This window comes from Carex rostrata, chromosome 12 (genome assembly GCF_964058835.1).
Source record: "Carex rostrata chromosome 12, lpCarRost1.2, whole genome shotgun sequence".
In the NCBI taxonomy this organism is placed as follows: Eukaryota; Viridiplantae; Streptophyta; class Magnoliopsida; order Poales; family Cyperaceae; genus Carex; species Carex rostrata.
The window spans coordinates 6,044,447-6,060,305 of NC_135929.1; the positions used below are offsets into that span (position 1 = coordinate 6,044,447).

At 34.7% G+C, this 15,859-nt stretch overlaps 1 protein-coding gene across 1 annotated transcript; it reads right to left on the reverse strand.

Annotated features, from left to right (window-relative positions):
- Positions 1-1,892: 1,892 nt before the first annotated feature.
- Positions 1,893-10,302, reverse strand: LOC144562634 (SCY1-like protein 2 A). Its single transcript, XM_078311845.1, has 13 exons — positions 9,654-10,302; positions 9,270-9,374; positions 9,050-9,160; positions 8,264-8,446; positions 7,715-7,841; positions 7,389-7,450; positions 7,201-7,287; positions 6,498-6,698; positions 5,813-5,941; positions 5,084-5,146; positions 4,513-4,674; positions 3,663-3,781; positions 1,893-3,094 (listed from the first exon to the last, which is right to left on the reverse strand). The coding sequence occupies exons 1-13, from the start codon at positions 10,143-10,145 to the stop codon at positions 2,221-2,223; spliced, it is 2,715 nt and encodes a 904-aa protein (XP_078167971.1). The 5' UTR covers positions 10,146-10,302; the 3' UTR covers positions 1,893-2,220.
- Between the last annotated feature and the right edge of the window lie 5,557 nt (positions 10,303-15,859).

A 15,859-nucleotide genomic window follows, 5' to 3' on the forward strand; every position in this document is an offset into this window, starting at 1 on the left:
TGGTTTTGTATGAATCAGAACCCTCCTCTACATGAAAATAAGAGACGGAGCAATGATCGTGAATAATAATTTCTGATTTAGTTAGGTAGGTTCATGCTTATATTTTAACTGACTCATGCATTTATTTTCATCAATTTGTTAAGATTGATTATATATACATTTTTAGATGGTGATCTGCTTTAGATTCACCAAAATTTTATTTACTCGCTATTTTTGATGGACTTATAAAAGCTATCACTAATAACTTTAGTACTTATTTTTTCATCAATTCATAGGAGCTTTTAAAATCCTTATTTTTTATTATGAAAAAAAAGATATTAGAGTCAACTAAATATATAATCCGGGCAATATAATTTTGATGTAACAATCTTATTTCTAACACAATACATACCAAGTTCAAAGCATTGAATAATAACTCTTACTCTCAAGTTACTCAATTTCACATTTGAGTTGCAATGAAAATGGAATAACTTAATTTCCGATTCAATAAAGAAACTGTTAAAGACATACAGATAAACACACAACTTTTTCCTCCCAACCTTATCAACATATGTTTTATTTTTTGTTGTTCACTAGGAGTTAAAAAGGAAAAAAAGAATGATACAACCCAATGAGAGCTTGATAACAACAAGTATTTGCAAAATGGTACAACCCATCAGGCATTCATATTAGACAAACAAAATTTGTTATTATTTATTATTCTTTCAATTTTTCCCCGTCCTGGTGGTCAAAATTGAAAGCTTAGGAACCTTTTTCTTTGCAGTTAAATTGAATTTGGGAATGGAATTAGTAGCCCTGTTTTTTTTTCAAAAAGTAACTTACGCAAAACTTCTGAGCACATAGAAGGCAACGTATTTGAAAGGACCTACGCAGCGGGCAAGAGAAATGGCATTACTTGCCACCACACTTGAATTACTGTCCCCTAATGAGGATATCACTCTGAAATTAAGTAACTCTTGTATGCATTATTTTATAATAATTACGAATACTCAGCTGGATGAAAACACACACACACATATCATCTTGTTCTCCATAGTAATATGTGCTTGGATACCAAATTTTATATTTTTTTGGAATTTTTTTACTATTTATTAAGCCACTTTGAAAATCACTGATCTGATGGTCCAGAAATTTTTACTGTTCACCCAGATTTTCATATTTTCAATAAATCTAAAAAAATAGTAAAAAATTTTCAAAAAATGTAAAATTTGGTCTCCAAGCACATATTAATATGGAGAATTAGATGAACGGCTTGGATAGGTAATTTGAACTTTGAATCGATAATTTATGCTCCCATGCATAAGGGGCCTATGCATTGCAATGCACCATAGCCCATCTCTCTCTCTCTCTATATATATATATATATATTATCTAAGATCGGGACTGCTTCCTCTTTGTAATTTAAGCCGGTCCTATTATTTTGAATTCATCTGAGTATTAATTTATAAAGCTATTAATGGGCATTGTAAAGATTTGAAGCATTATTTGTGTTAAACCTATTTCTATGTTGACGATCCACAGGAAAAAAAAAAAAAACTGGTTAGACACAAAACAAGCAAATAATGTGATATACTAACATAGTTAGCATTACATGGACACCTCATGTAAGCGACCCTAGCTGGTGTCCCGCTTATTTATCAAACTCTTTCACCAGCTTACTTAGAAACTAAATTGTTGAAGTATATATGCCTGATTGCCTGCCAATAAAGATATCGGGTTTATTAGGAGCAAACTCAGTTCACATGATAGACCGAGTGTACACCGTGAGTATTCAATTGAGGCTGCTACATAAGTACAGTAGCTCAAAACACCAATCTTGACGATTTGAAGTATGATAACAGATTTACCACTTGAAGCTAAAATAACTTGTAAATATTTAAATGCAAATAACAAACCCAGTTTGAACAATTTAGACAAAAAAAAGAGGCAAAAGAAACAAAATTCTCACCTTTACAAAATGTTCCCAAAGAATTATTTGAACTACCATACAAATACACATTTCAAGTTAAAAAAAAAAATGTACAACTAACATGTTTGTAATGTCGTTTCAATACACACACCATAGGAGCTCACTAAATCCAAATGACAAAACCAATAATTTAGATGGAGCTTCTCTACTTTTCCTTTTTTCTTTTTTGTACTTTTACCCTTCCTACCAATCTATCAAATTTCCACACTAGAAATCCTAGCTTGAAACACGCACATTTTTAATATGGTATCTTATTGTAGCAAGTCGAAAAGGGGTGGTTGATCTGATGTGGACTTGGCATTACCAACTGGCCGTGTGGCTCTGGAGAGAGCCGATTGGCCCTGGTTTCTCCCTCTACCCCTCCCAACAGAACTTGTCTGAGGTGGTGGCGCTAATCTAGGAGTGAACCCCAGTCCACTTGTTGCACCCAGTTTGGGCCCGATTGGGTTCTGACCAAAACCAGATCCAAATAGGTCCTGACTCGGATTAGACCCTATTGGGTTCGTGACATAATTCATGCTGGAGGAGTTATCCTGGTTCAACATACCAGCAGAATTTAGATTGATACTAGAATTTGAACTAGAATTCAAATTCTGAAGAGGCTTCAGTTGTCCGGTTGAATTGCTCTGTTTAGGTGGGGGCCAGTTTGCAAACGGGTCTAGATTATCAAGCCCGCCATTTGATGAAGCTCCTCCACCAATATCAGAAATCCCAGCAGTTCCATTAATATTTATCTCTTGCTTACTATTATATTTAGTATCACTCAAGAAGTCAGACGATGTGCTTGGAGGCCACTCCAGATCAACAGGTGTACATGATGCAGCAGTTGAGACTGTAACTTGAGGGCCCAGGTTGATTTCAAGAGGTTGAAAAGAGGAACTCATACTAGGATTAGGGTTTAGAGGAGACTGGACAACCGGTTGCTTGGGTTTTGCAGAAGAGGATGCTGATGTGCCCCAATCTTCATCCCAAGCTGATGTGTTCTTTTTTGGTGCAATTTGCATGGTTACAGTTTTCTGTGGTAGCTGGTCAACTGAGTGGAGACCGTTAGATAATGGAGTTGGTGCTCTGACTTCATGTCTCCCATATTCGGTGATTGACACACCACGTTTTTCTTCGATCTTTCTGTAATAAAGGTAAAGTCAAAGAATTATCAACCAGTAAAGACATTATTTCAACCATATCACTGTTATTATCAGCAAGTGAGAGCAGCTTCCATGATTCAAGGTGTTCAATCAAAAGCAAATGATACAGATTGTCAATTAAAGAGGGTGGATGGTTGAACTGAGACAGTATACTTCAGCGAAGCAAAACTACCCGTTCAAAACCAAGTGGCGGCATGTAGCTGCTACCAGTGGCCATAATGCTGGCCCTGTTCGAGTCGAGTACATTCATAATATATTAAAAGGCACAACTGATACAGTAATGACCAATAACACACCATCTGCCTAAAATATTTCTACCCAATACCTGATTAACAATAGCACTCAGCTTAATTAAAAACTTCAACACTCGACCCTTCATTATGTTGTCAAGTCCATATACCTCCAAACAATGCTTACTAACATTAAAATAATCAAAGAAATGATTGTAAAAGGCAGGACCCCAAGAGGTATATGGTTGACAGACCGGGTGAAGAAGCAAAAACCATTGATTTCTACAAAACTAGATAATGCTTCAAAAGAATTATTACCTTAGGACATCTTTGATAAACAGCATGTATTTCGCAAATTGTTGTACGGTCAGCTGCTGGGCTGTAAGCAAAGGGAACAGAAGTGGAACCACATGCTCTGATGTGTACTCCACCCCAAACTGAAAAGGAAAAAAAAAGGTACACCTTGTCTTGAATCATGCAAGCTGACAATTTTATTAAATTATTTATAAATAGAGTACAATTGGCCAACTTTAACAGTAGGACGCAGTACAAGTCTGGCACCTGTACAAACCACAACCACCAGTATATACAGACCAGTTGAAACTATCACCATAATTTCAGATTTTCTTGAAACCACCAAAAAAGGGAAGGGATATATTGACAACCAATTTTATTTGCCAATTGTGACCACCAACTTCATAATTTTCCAAAATAAAAACTAAATTTTATAGATGGTCTGTGTATTAAATATTTAAATGTGATGCAACTTGAGAATTGTTTGGCGAGAAATAAAAAATAAAAGATAAACTGTTTTTTTCCAAGCTGTTCGAAATGACAAATTGTTTATCACATTGCACAAATTTAGTGCACGGCTCTATTTAAATGATAGAGAACATAACATTTTAATTTTTTCAATTTTGGCAAGTAATGTGCGAGTTGCCACAATTGTCAAATAAACCTGTTGTCAACATGACTTGTCCCAATAGAAAGGTAAAATCATTTACACTATGCACATATAAAAGATTATTTTGCTCAAGCTCAGGCATCACTCATCACTCATCAAGACCAACTTACAAACTCCTGGGTACTAATTTTTCAAGCTATTGAGTTGAAGCCTCTCAGATCCCTCCTTTTAGCAACTAATAAATGTAGAGATCTATATTATTACCTGATTGGAGATGGAACTGGCGACTCCCAAAGTGCACATAAGAGTGGGGGCTGAGTGGTCAACGGCTGTGCAGCGACGCAGTGTTTGAAGGATATCTGAGACAGCTGGCTTATCAAGTGATGACACAAGATCTCCTAGGCACTTTAATGCATTCACCCGCACCTACCATGTTAATTTTTTCACATTATACTTAAGGAGAATAAGCATATCTGGTAAAGATACATTATATCAAAATAAGATTAGAAATATAACAATGAATAACAATAAAAAGTTAAATCAAAGAAAAAATTATTAAACAGCACAGGGCTGTGTGATATACATATGTATAGATGGAACACATGTCAAAATGTACATGAAAGATGAGCACAGTATAAATACTTGAACAATACTTTAGTATATATTGTTGCTACTGCCTATATGTTTCAACTTAAGTGCTCTCGATGATAATTTTCACAACAAAAGCAGCAATTCTTGGACAACAACAATGATGATGTTGGTTATTAAGTCATAGAAATACACCAGTAATAATAATAATAATAAAATAAGTTAATACAGAAATAAGTTCACATACTGCAGCAACTGTGGTCTTCAGAGCCAAACCATGAACACGTGGTACAATTGCTTGCTTCACTAACTGCACAAGGGCATACAAAAATATTAAAAAAATGTCAAGATTGGCATATCATCGGGTTTCAGCATCCTTTTAATCCAGTACTATTATGACATGCAAAGAGGCCACACCAGCTGACTAAAATAATGCTGAAAACTTCTGCTGTACTGTATCAGGGTATGTTTTGATAGTCGAAGGAACAGTGCTATTCAGCTTAGTGTATTAGAATACTGCAAGACCAGTGCTAATCCAAAATGTGTTGAAAGAATGCTAACCCAGTGCTATTAGAATTTCGCGATAGAGCAAATGTTGTTTGGATTGTATTTTTCCAACTAGTGCTAATCTGAAGAGAGCTCAGCTCACTATTCGGGAAAGATGTTGGAGCATTGGGATTGAAAGTGCTAGAGAATAATAAAGCCATTTTGGGAATGAGCAAGGAAGATGAGATGCTAAAGAAACAATAAATTGAATAAGAGGAAAAGAAGTGAACCAGAAGTACAGATAATTGATTAACAGTTGGAACTTAATGTTTTTTTTTTTGGTCCCTTGCAATTAGGCTCAAATTGGTTGAGATATGTTGGAATTATACATCCAAGGAAATAGAAGTAACTTTTTACAAGGGGAATATATCAAAAGGGAAGTAACTTAGTCCAAGGAAATATATGTTGGGATTCTAAACCAAGAAAATACCTGAGTATCAAGTTTCCTTGCAAGGGGAACAGTTCTTCGCAAAACCTCCTCTTGTATCCGTGGGTCTGTGTCATCGTATGCTCTGACGAGCATAGGTAGGATGTGTTTTACCAAGTCATCATGTGTTGCCTGGTCATGAAAAATAAAATATAGTACATTGATAGGAGATGGTCAGAGATTGAGTATTCATGTTATGTGAGACCATCCACTCTTTCAACCACTGTTGTACACATTTGGGCTTTTACTAGAAGATCCTGTAAGGTCACATAATATACCAAATATGTTTGGTAGAAATTCGACCAAAGTCCTTTACGAATACTTCCTGTCTTCTATTGGTTTGTATCAGGTCCAATTGACTAGTCAAGGAACATTAAGCCGAAGCCTAACTGCAGCATAGTTCAAGCTTTAGCTGCAGAAATTAGGCCTATGGATATATACTGGGGTTTAATTGACAATACATTCTCCAAAAAAACAAAACTAACAGCAGACAGCTGTCAAAGATCTACAATGTGAAAAAGGACTAGTTCTAAAAGAACAATCAGGTGTTGGGTTAGTTCTAAATGAACAATCAGGTGTTGGGTTCTCATTTATCAACAGGTCCTCTCAAAGTATATCCAAATTACGAAAAACAACCTCATAACGATGTGCAAATGCTAATTTTGCAACTTCTAAATTAAAACTTCACCTTGTTTATAATCAGGTCAGCATGTTTCACGAGCAGGAGAAGAGTTTCACCAGAAGCTGAATTAAACACTGGTAGAAGAGCTGGCAGTGTTGAAATCTCAAAATCACCCTTGTCCTGAGATTCAGCAATCGTCAGAACCATTGGCAGTATCATAGGTTGCAAGACCAAGTTTCTCAGCTCTGCACAGAGTGGTGGGAGAACCTGTCTCAGCAAACAGGAATAAGAAGTTAATTGAAAGTAATTATCCAAACTAGCCTGTCTCAGCAAACACTCAGCAGTTCACTGTATGTGCAAGGACTGCACAACGACTTCTAAAATTTGCACCAAATCCTAGCAACTTTTTGGGTTATTTGCAAATAACACCCCACTGAAACCAAGCCTAAATTAAAAGATGGTAAGATTTGCCCTGGAGTTCCATACTGATCTGACAGTTGGCCATTTAGGCATCTGAAAACTTCGTGTCATCAGTATGCACAAGAAAGTTAGTGTTTTTTTGCAAACATCACAAACAACAAATGTTTTTCAGAAGAAACCAATTTTAGCTTGAGCAAGAAATATCTAGCTGTTTAAAGAAACCACAGCAAAAAACCATATACTTAGCTTCTTTTTTCAAATTTTTGTGCGTAAATGTTTATTAAAGAAAATCTCAAACATTAAAATGTACAACAATAAGAAGATCAATATATACAGCAGGACAACCAACCTTATACCGAAGCACACGGCCATCAAAATCTTTCCACATGTTAGAAAGAGCTTTAAGAAACTCTGTCTTCTGCATGTTATCTCTTTCCTGAAAATGTACCAGAATATAGAAACAAGCCGTTGTAAGTAGTTTTTACATTTACAAGTTTAAGAAGAAAACTTAATCAGAAATCAGTGTTGCATACATACAAGCAAATGATCAAGAAAGCGAAGGGCACGCAACCTAGTATCATCACGGAAAAATGAAGAACCTGAAATAAACATGGGATACACAGGTACAACATTATCCAGTGAAATTTCCAATATATATCACCTGACATGCAGCTTGTTTTAATCAACGACTCCAAGTTTGTTTGGTAGATAAACTTTTCAATGGTACTTACAGAAATTTGCTGGCAAAGTTGAGCTAATAGGTTAACACATTAAAGATATAAAAAAAAAATAGAAAATGACGAGCTGCGAGATCACAAGAAACTTATAGTCATAACAAAGAGAAATGAAGACGAGTTTGGTACCTGTGAAGTCAGAAGCAGTAGGTCTTGATGTCTCTTCCATTGAAAGCATCCTTTGCAAATCAAGAACCAAGTCGGTTGGAACATTTGAAAAGGCATCACTTGAGAGGTATGTGAGCGTATTTATATACTACACGAGCAATCATTGCAAGATCAGAAATATCACTAAGGAAATATTAGTTAAGGTCCTGTCATTAGAAAAATATTCATATGCTAAAAACAAAAGTTTAAATATCCTAGTCTTTTTTATTGTCCTTATATTATCGTGTTTGGTCATACACACCACAGATTTTTCCCCCCTGAAAGCTTCAGCATTTTGTTGTTTATTTGCTTTTAGTGGGGCTTATGAAGGGAACTCCAAAGGGAAACCAGCCATTCCTGGATACCACTGAGGACACTACTGTATATGAAAGGGGACAGTATTGTATTTTTTTTTTCACAGACACAATAAGATGTGCAATAGAGCTCCAGATTTAGACAAGAACAGAAACCCAAATCATCAGTGCATTTCAATGCTAAATGATTAATTAAGCTCAGGAGGAGGAGCAGTACCATTTTGACATTGTTATGACAGTCTAAAAGAGGCTTCTTAGCTGCAAGGTGGTAAGCAAGGCACCCGAAACTGAACATGTCAGATGAAGAAGTGATGGTCGAGCCCCTGTTGCGTACCAGCTCTGGAGCTGTATAATTTAGTGACGGCTGGAGTGGTAGCACTGCATCCTCCTCATCATACTCCTACATAAAATAAATATAAAAACAAAAGAAATTTAAGTTGTCCTTGAAAGCATGCATCTTTCTGTGTAATTTGATCATTATAAGATACTGTATTGTTGGCTTTTGGCTTTGTAGCATTGCCAAATTTCCCTAATATAGTACTGTAGATTATTGTAATAGTGCTGGGTTTCAATGATGATACTTCAAGCTTACGTCTTTTGATAGTTTAGCAAAAATTATTCCCAAATCCCTACAACCAACCCTCTTTATAATAGAATAATTGGAAGCAGACAAAGATAGATAAAAATAAATAATAGCAATATACTAGGAGTGATAGATATATGTTCAGATGGATCTAATGCACACAGGTACATATTCAGATAAAAGAACCATCTTCTTGGTTACTACCATATGTAAATGAGAAAACCAATTAAAACAAACAATGAGGTTCGATTCGGTGGTACCGGCTTCTACTGTTCTACATCACAGTTTGTACATTGCAGGAACTAACCGGATTATTATCCATTGTTTACACATTCATATGCAATTGTATAACGCATACCAGAGGACAAAGAGTACAATGTGGTAATCCATTATTGACACCGTACTGACTAGCACACTAACCGAATAGTGAAATTGCTGCGCTGATGTAAGACCGGCTGACGCCTGGTCTTGATTTATTGAAAACCCAAATCCACCAAATTTCCATGCCCCACTTGATGTGATAAACACAATCTGAAATAACAGAAAAGAATGGACTAAAATAAAAAGCAAATCTCTTAGAAAGGGCAATCAATACATCAGTGGATAGGGATAGTAGATTGTGAAAAAAAAAAAAACAGACCTCTGGGGAAATAGCTCGATGAATAAGCCGAGCATTGTTGTGAAGAAAATCTAATGTCTCTGACAGCTGAAGCAAGCCATGTTTCACCTCAAGTAGACCCATTTCCTAGGAGAAGAGGATAGAGAATGAAATGTTAAATGTATTGTAATATCATTTTACAAACAGGATAGTGAGCCTAATTTTGGAACAGTTCTAGAATAAAAAAAATTACTGTATAATGTTTCAAGTAGCAATTGAGTCCCAGACCAATCTAAAGGCCAAATTCCAAGATCCAGCTATCTAACAATCCCAAATTCCCAGATCCAACACAAATTGCAAACAAACAAGCATAAAAAGCACAACGTTAATTAAAGATAGAAATCCAATATTTCCAACAATCCATACCATCCCCTTGAGCTCTTTGGGCACCTTTGAAATATTCTCGCAATTCCCCAAGGCATTTGCCACTGAAGCAAACAGAGGCTCAGTCGCCATGGCCATTGCGTTCTTGCTCTCGTCCAGCGCCTGAACCACATGCACCACGCCAGGATGTCGGATCCGCACCAGTCGAGTTGCATCCGCACGAATCAGATCCAAAAAGGCATCTTCAACAGCCTTCGATAAACCCGCCTTAACCCGGGTCTCTGACAAGGCGCGCTTGTCCAGAACCCAGACGGAAACGAGCGGGTATTGAGTGGAGGGAGCGGAGGCGCGTGGCCGGGCCGGGTAGATCTTCCAAACGAGTCCCGGACCCGCCGAACCGGATTGGTCCAGTAGGTCGTAGTCCTGGAGGGGACGAGGTCCGGTGACCTCCTGCACCGTGTTCTGGACCCTCTTTTCGATTACCGCCGCGGTTTTGGCGAGAGCTTGGGTAAAACTTTGGAGGTTGAGCGACATGACTAGAGAGAGAGAGAGAGAGAGAGAGAGAGAGAGAAGGGAGGAAGAGAGGGAAAGGAGGTGCACCGACAAGGTGTCAACGGAGGGAGGTTGAGGGTCTCTCTCTCTCGCTCTACAAGGGAAAACAGAAACCAGTTGGTTGCTTCGTGATGAAGAGAGAGAGAGAGAGAGAGAAATGAGATACGGATCCTCTGAAGGAACTCAAATTATGAGTTTAGATCCTTACCGTCCGGTCAGAATCCAGGCCAATCCGGCCCGAGGCGGAGTGCACCGGGACTCATTAATATTCGTGCTGGAGCAGATCGGACGGTCCAGATCTAAAATCACAATTTGAAGTTAACCCAGGTAATATGAATTACGAAAGCGAGAAATGGTAGTTTGATTTGATGATTAATTGTCGATTTTGAGATTATGACTGCATCTTTAATCTTTCTTTTTGTGGGTGGTGGTGAAGTCATGTTCATGAATTCTCAGTACAGGTCTACAGGAGTAGGGATTTGCTTCTCACTAATTTTGTTGCTTGAGAATTAATTATGAACATTTTGCATTATTCAAAATGTCATAGTCGAGTCCGAATCTACTGTAATTCTCAAAGAAATTACATGATTATGAAATTTCGATATCAACTATTCAAACTTTTCTGTGCACGAATCTAAAAAACATTCTCAGAAAGGTAAGCTTTCATGCATGCATCTCGAAAAAGACCAACAGTTAGGATCGAGATTACAGGGTCCTATAATTTGCCGAGACTTACAGTAAATTATTTTTCACAGAGTCCGGGTCCTGACTCAAATTTTAAGTTTAGATCTGAACCGTCCAATTAGAATTTGGACTAATGCAGTCCGAGATAAAATGCATATGATTATTTTAATATCCGTGCTAAAACATATTAGATGGTCCGAATTTAAACTAAAAAACTGAGTTCAGAATTATGTTAAAAGTATTTGATTGGGAAATGATTTGGTCTATTGGGAAAATTTAGATATTATGAATTTATTTTCGTGTGGACTACTTTAGGTACTTTTGAGGGAATAATATTTGTTAAGATAGAAATGAGACCAAATTTTTTCGCTTTAAATATTCAAAAAGATACTTTTATCGAGTTTTACATGCGTTTCTTACTCAATAAGCATTATCATCTGAGACGACAAATTATTTTGGGTTAAGGATGCACACTATTGCTAAAAGCCAGGACAACATGCATAAGTAATATCATTTTGAGGATATTCTCAACTTTACGGTGCAATTGCCTCTAATAGGAAGAATATTAGATTATATATTTTTAGTGGTACTTAGCAATGTCTGTTGGATCTTTTGGAGATATAGAAATGATAGATGTTTTTAACAATTGCTCAGTGAATTCAGCTAGAACACTTATATTTCTAATTAAGTCTTTACTTTGTTATTAGTCAGACAATGTTCAAGAAGGAAGCAGAAAGTGGTGAAAGATTGGACGTCTGTGATTGAAGATATCATTCCATTAGATTAGTTCATGCCTATGAAGATTGTGGTGTACCAGCCACAGAGTTTGCCAATCAGCTGTGAAGATAGACAAACAAACATTTTTGTATTTAGACTATATCATCAGCTCCATATTGTGTGGCTTAGTTATTGCTATTAGTATACTTCTGATGTTTAGATTCATCACAAGCTTGATATGTAGCTTGGATCTTATGTTTACTTTGCTGTCATAGTAGATATTTGAACATCAGTATGTGGTGTGATATGTTTACGGTATTCATTTTTTGATGAACTTCTATATAATTATGTTTGAGGAGGGTTCAAATGCCTCTATTTTTTGTGCCTTCATCATGCCTTCATTTTTAAAAACTTAAATAATCCAAAGTTTAAAACTTAAACGTCAAAATAAAACCGTTAGATGTGATCTATGTTATTTTCTCTCTGTGTCCATAAAAAATTATCGCATTTTGATTTTGTTTTTATATGAATCAATAAGTTGAAAAATCAACGTCTAGAAATTATGCACATTAGTATAAATTTTTACAAACTCAAGATGACAACCAAAACAAAGTTGAAATGCCATAATTTTTTACATATGCATAGATAAAATGATGTAGTTCATATCCAACGGTTTTATTTTGAATTTTAAGATTTAAATTTTGAGTTATTAAAGTTTTTAAAAATGGAGGCATGATGGAGACACAAAAAATGGAGGCATTTGAACCCTCCTCATTATGTTTTCATTTTAATGGAACAGGCTTATGCCTCTTTTTCTTTAAAAAAAAGGATGCACACTATTTAAGAGAATTGAACCTCATTTCGGAATTTTTTATTGGAATATATTATATTAAAATTTTAATTATCAGTTGTGTTAAAATGTTAATCATCAATTGTGGAAGGTTAATCACCAGTTATGACTTGAATTAAGGGAATTTCCGAAAAACAAACAAAAAAAGCTTCGAGTTAAGGGTGCAGATTTTGTACTGACAATGACGCATCATAGCCGTCAGATCTTGTCCTATCGCATCAAATCAATAGATTTTTTATATTGATCTGGTCCTCAGAAGATCAGAAGCTTGTAAAAGAATAAATTATTTCTGAGATTCCCAACTCCATGTGTTGAGAAATTTTTTTTTTCTGAGATCTATTTTATTTTTTTCAAGCGGCTGAATGAATAATTGTTTTGCGCAAACTGTAAAAAGTGTAAACGCATTACCTGTCAACTGAAAAAAAAATAAAGCTGGGAAATTAAATCACTGATATTCTAATTTCACATGGCAGGTACATAATTAATGGATAAATGTAATAAGAGTTTGACTTAAAAAAAAAAAATTAAATTAAATTTCACATGTTCACCTACCAAACTTTCAAAATTTCAAGCGTGTCCAGGGGGCAAGGAATTATCAGGAATGAACTTGATTTCTTTTATCATGTTTAAAAAAAAAATTAACCATTTAACCAGTGTTTGCTAAAATTTTGCTTTTTATTAGGACTGCAAGTAATACCTTCAGAACCAGTAGGAAGGTTCTGCAGGTATTACTTGCAAAACAACATTTTTCTTAAAATTAGCATTGAAGTTATAAAAAAGAAAGTCGGTCCGGCAAGTAATACTTAAGGAACCTCTATAGTTCCGCAAATATTATTTGTGGACCTTGTAAAAATCAAAATGTTAGGAAAAAAAATACTGGTTAAATGATTTGTTTATTTTAAACATGGTACAAAAAAAATTCGGTATGAGATAGTGTGTGGGGGTGGGGGTGGGACATGGTTTGGTCACACTAATATTGAAAGACCCCCTTATATTATAAGCAAGAGCTGAATTGATTCCGTTTAAAATTAGGCGGTTAAAATTCATTAACTAAAAAAGAGTTAATACAGAGGATACGCGTTCCCTTATTTGAGGGACGGAGTGGGGGCTTAATAAGAATAAACAGATATCTCAACACAACAATTAAATTTTATCCATGTGTCTTCCACGAAGCAAGGTCACTTGATACTTGTGCAATGTTCAATTAATTAGCTTATAGCATTAAATTGTTGTGTTCACAGAGATACAGTGTCACGTTATTATCTAACAATCATGCAGATGTGGTGACTATTTCATAATTTCATTTAGATCTTGAACAATAATATTAAAAGAACGGAATATTTAAGAATTAGACTATAGTCAACTTCAATATTTTGTAATTGTTATTTGGGAAATAAATTAGCATGAACCTAATACAGAATAAAAAATGTTTTCCTTAATTGAAAACCCAAGTTGTGCAAAGAAAATAGATAATAAAATTAAAATTTCATAATATATATGTTATAATAATATCATTTGCGGAAAATTAACAATTTCGGGTAATAGCTCATCTGTTTATTCAATGTTCTTTTGTCATCAAAATTTGGTTTTAATTAGGCCGGTCAAATTATTATGTATTTGATGACTTAACTGAAGCCTAAATTTCTTATTTTATAGTTTAAGCTTCAATCAAACATGGCCTTGAAAAAGAGGTGTATTTGATGACTTAATTAAGTTATAAATTTCTTATTATTCTATGGTTTAAGCTTTCAATCAACATGACTTTAGGGAATTAGAGGTATACGGAAAATGAGAGAGAAAAAGCAAGTAAAGAGACGTAGTTCATGATTAGATTTGATTAATTACTACAGTTTGGTAATTAAAATGAACTAATTCAAAATTCAATCACCAACAATGAATAATGTATAAAATGAGGAGGGTTTCAATATCTCATGTCTTTCATACCTCATCATACTTCATATTTAATATCTTCGTTTTCAAAGTCCAAAATGTCAATCCTCACCGTTCAACACGATATCCATACTAAAATATGCTGGGAGACCAAATTTTATAATTTTTGAAATTTTTTTTTACTATTTTTTAAGATAGGTACAAAATACTGTTTTAGAACAGTAAAAAACAGTGATTTTGTACCTATCTTAAAAAATAGTAAAAAAATTGTCAAAAATTATAAATTTGATCTCTGAGTATATTTTAGTATGAATATCGTGTTGAATGGTTCGGATTGATATTTTGAACTTAAAAACAAAGATAATAAATATAAAGTATGATAAGGTATGAAAAACATAAAACATTGGAATCCTCGTATAAAATTAAGTGACTTCCGGAAAAATGTATTCTTTATTTTTATGGGCTTTTTTTTAGCTGATATAGTAAGTTAGCAATTGGGCAAGTTTATGGGCTTGCTGAGATACCTGATATTTTAATGGGCTTCTCCTTTTAGTAAGATAGATTGCTTCTATTTTGCTTTTTAGTAATCCACATTTCTTAAATTTGGTTTGCAAAGCCCATTTCTGGAATTTTTTTTCAGAATGACACATTGCATTGTTTTTGTTTTCAGTTGGCAGATTAACCCTGGTTACTTTTAAGTTTGTTTTTATCAGCACACTTTGTTAAATTGTAGTTTTAGCAAGGCATATTGCTGTAATTTTGTTTTTTATGCGCCTCTCTGTCTTTGGATGCTCTGTGTATTTCTTCGGATTGAAAGTTTTATGGCCCAATGTGTTGAAATAAAAATAAATATTTTGTGTTGGAACGTGAGGGCTTTGAATGAGAGGGATAAGAGATTGCCAGTAAGGAAAACAATTCAATTATTTTTTGAATAAATTAATTCGCATTGAGTTAATCTCTTTGGAAGGTACTAGAGGTGTTTGTTTTTTAGAATTTAGTTGCAGAGAGATTTTCAGAGGAAGTTGTGCGTGGATGTGGTGAAATTGAGCAAAAGAATGATAAATGATGGAGAAAGGAGGTGTAGTAGTATTATATGTATATTTTAAAAATGAGGAGGGTTCCAATATTTTATGTTTTTCATATCTCATTATATTTTACATTTAATATTTTTGTTTTCAAAGTTCAAATTGTCGATTCAAATTGCTCAACATGATATCTATATTAAAATACTAAAATTTTATAATTTTTGGAATTATTTTACTATTTTATCAGATAGGTACAAAATCACTGTTTTTGAACGGTCCAGAAACAGTGATTTTGTACCTATCTGATAAAATAGTAAAAAAAAAAAAAAATTCAAAAATTTGGTTTCCAAGCATATTTAAATATAGATATCATATTGAGCCGCTCGAATCGATAATTTAGACTTTGAAAACGAAGATATATAATACGAGTCATGATGAAATATGAAAAACATGAGGGGAACCTTTCTCTTTAAAAATACACGTTTCAAATTCATCTAGGATTATTCATATTTCGATGAGTCAAACAATGT

Bases quoted from the DNA above. Each gene is read 5' to 3' on its own strand.
- LOC144562634 (XM_078311845.1), bottom strand. From the start codon at position 10,145: ATGTCGCTCAACCTCCAAAGTTTTACCCAAGCTCTCGCCAAAACCGCG. The intron at 5,147-5,812 runs GTATTTTCTTGG...GCCCTTGTGCAG, and splicing joins CAAGGAAACTTGATACTCAG to TTAGTGAAGCAAGCAATTGT. The intron at 4,675-5,083 runs GTATGTGAACTT...TTAACATGGTAG, and splicing joins TGAAGACCACAGTTGCTGCA to GTGCGGGTGAATGCATTAAA.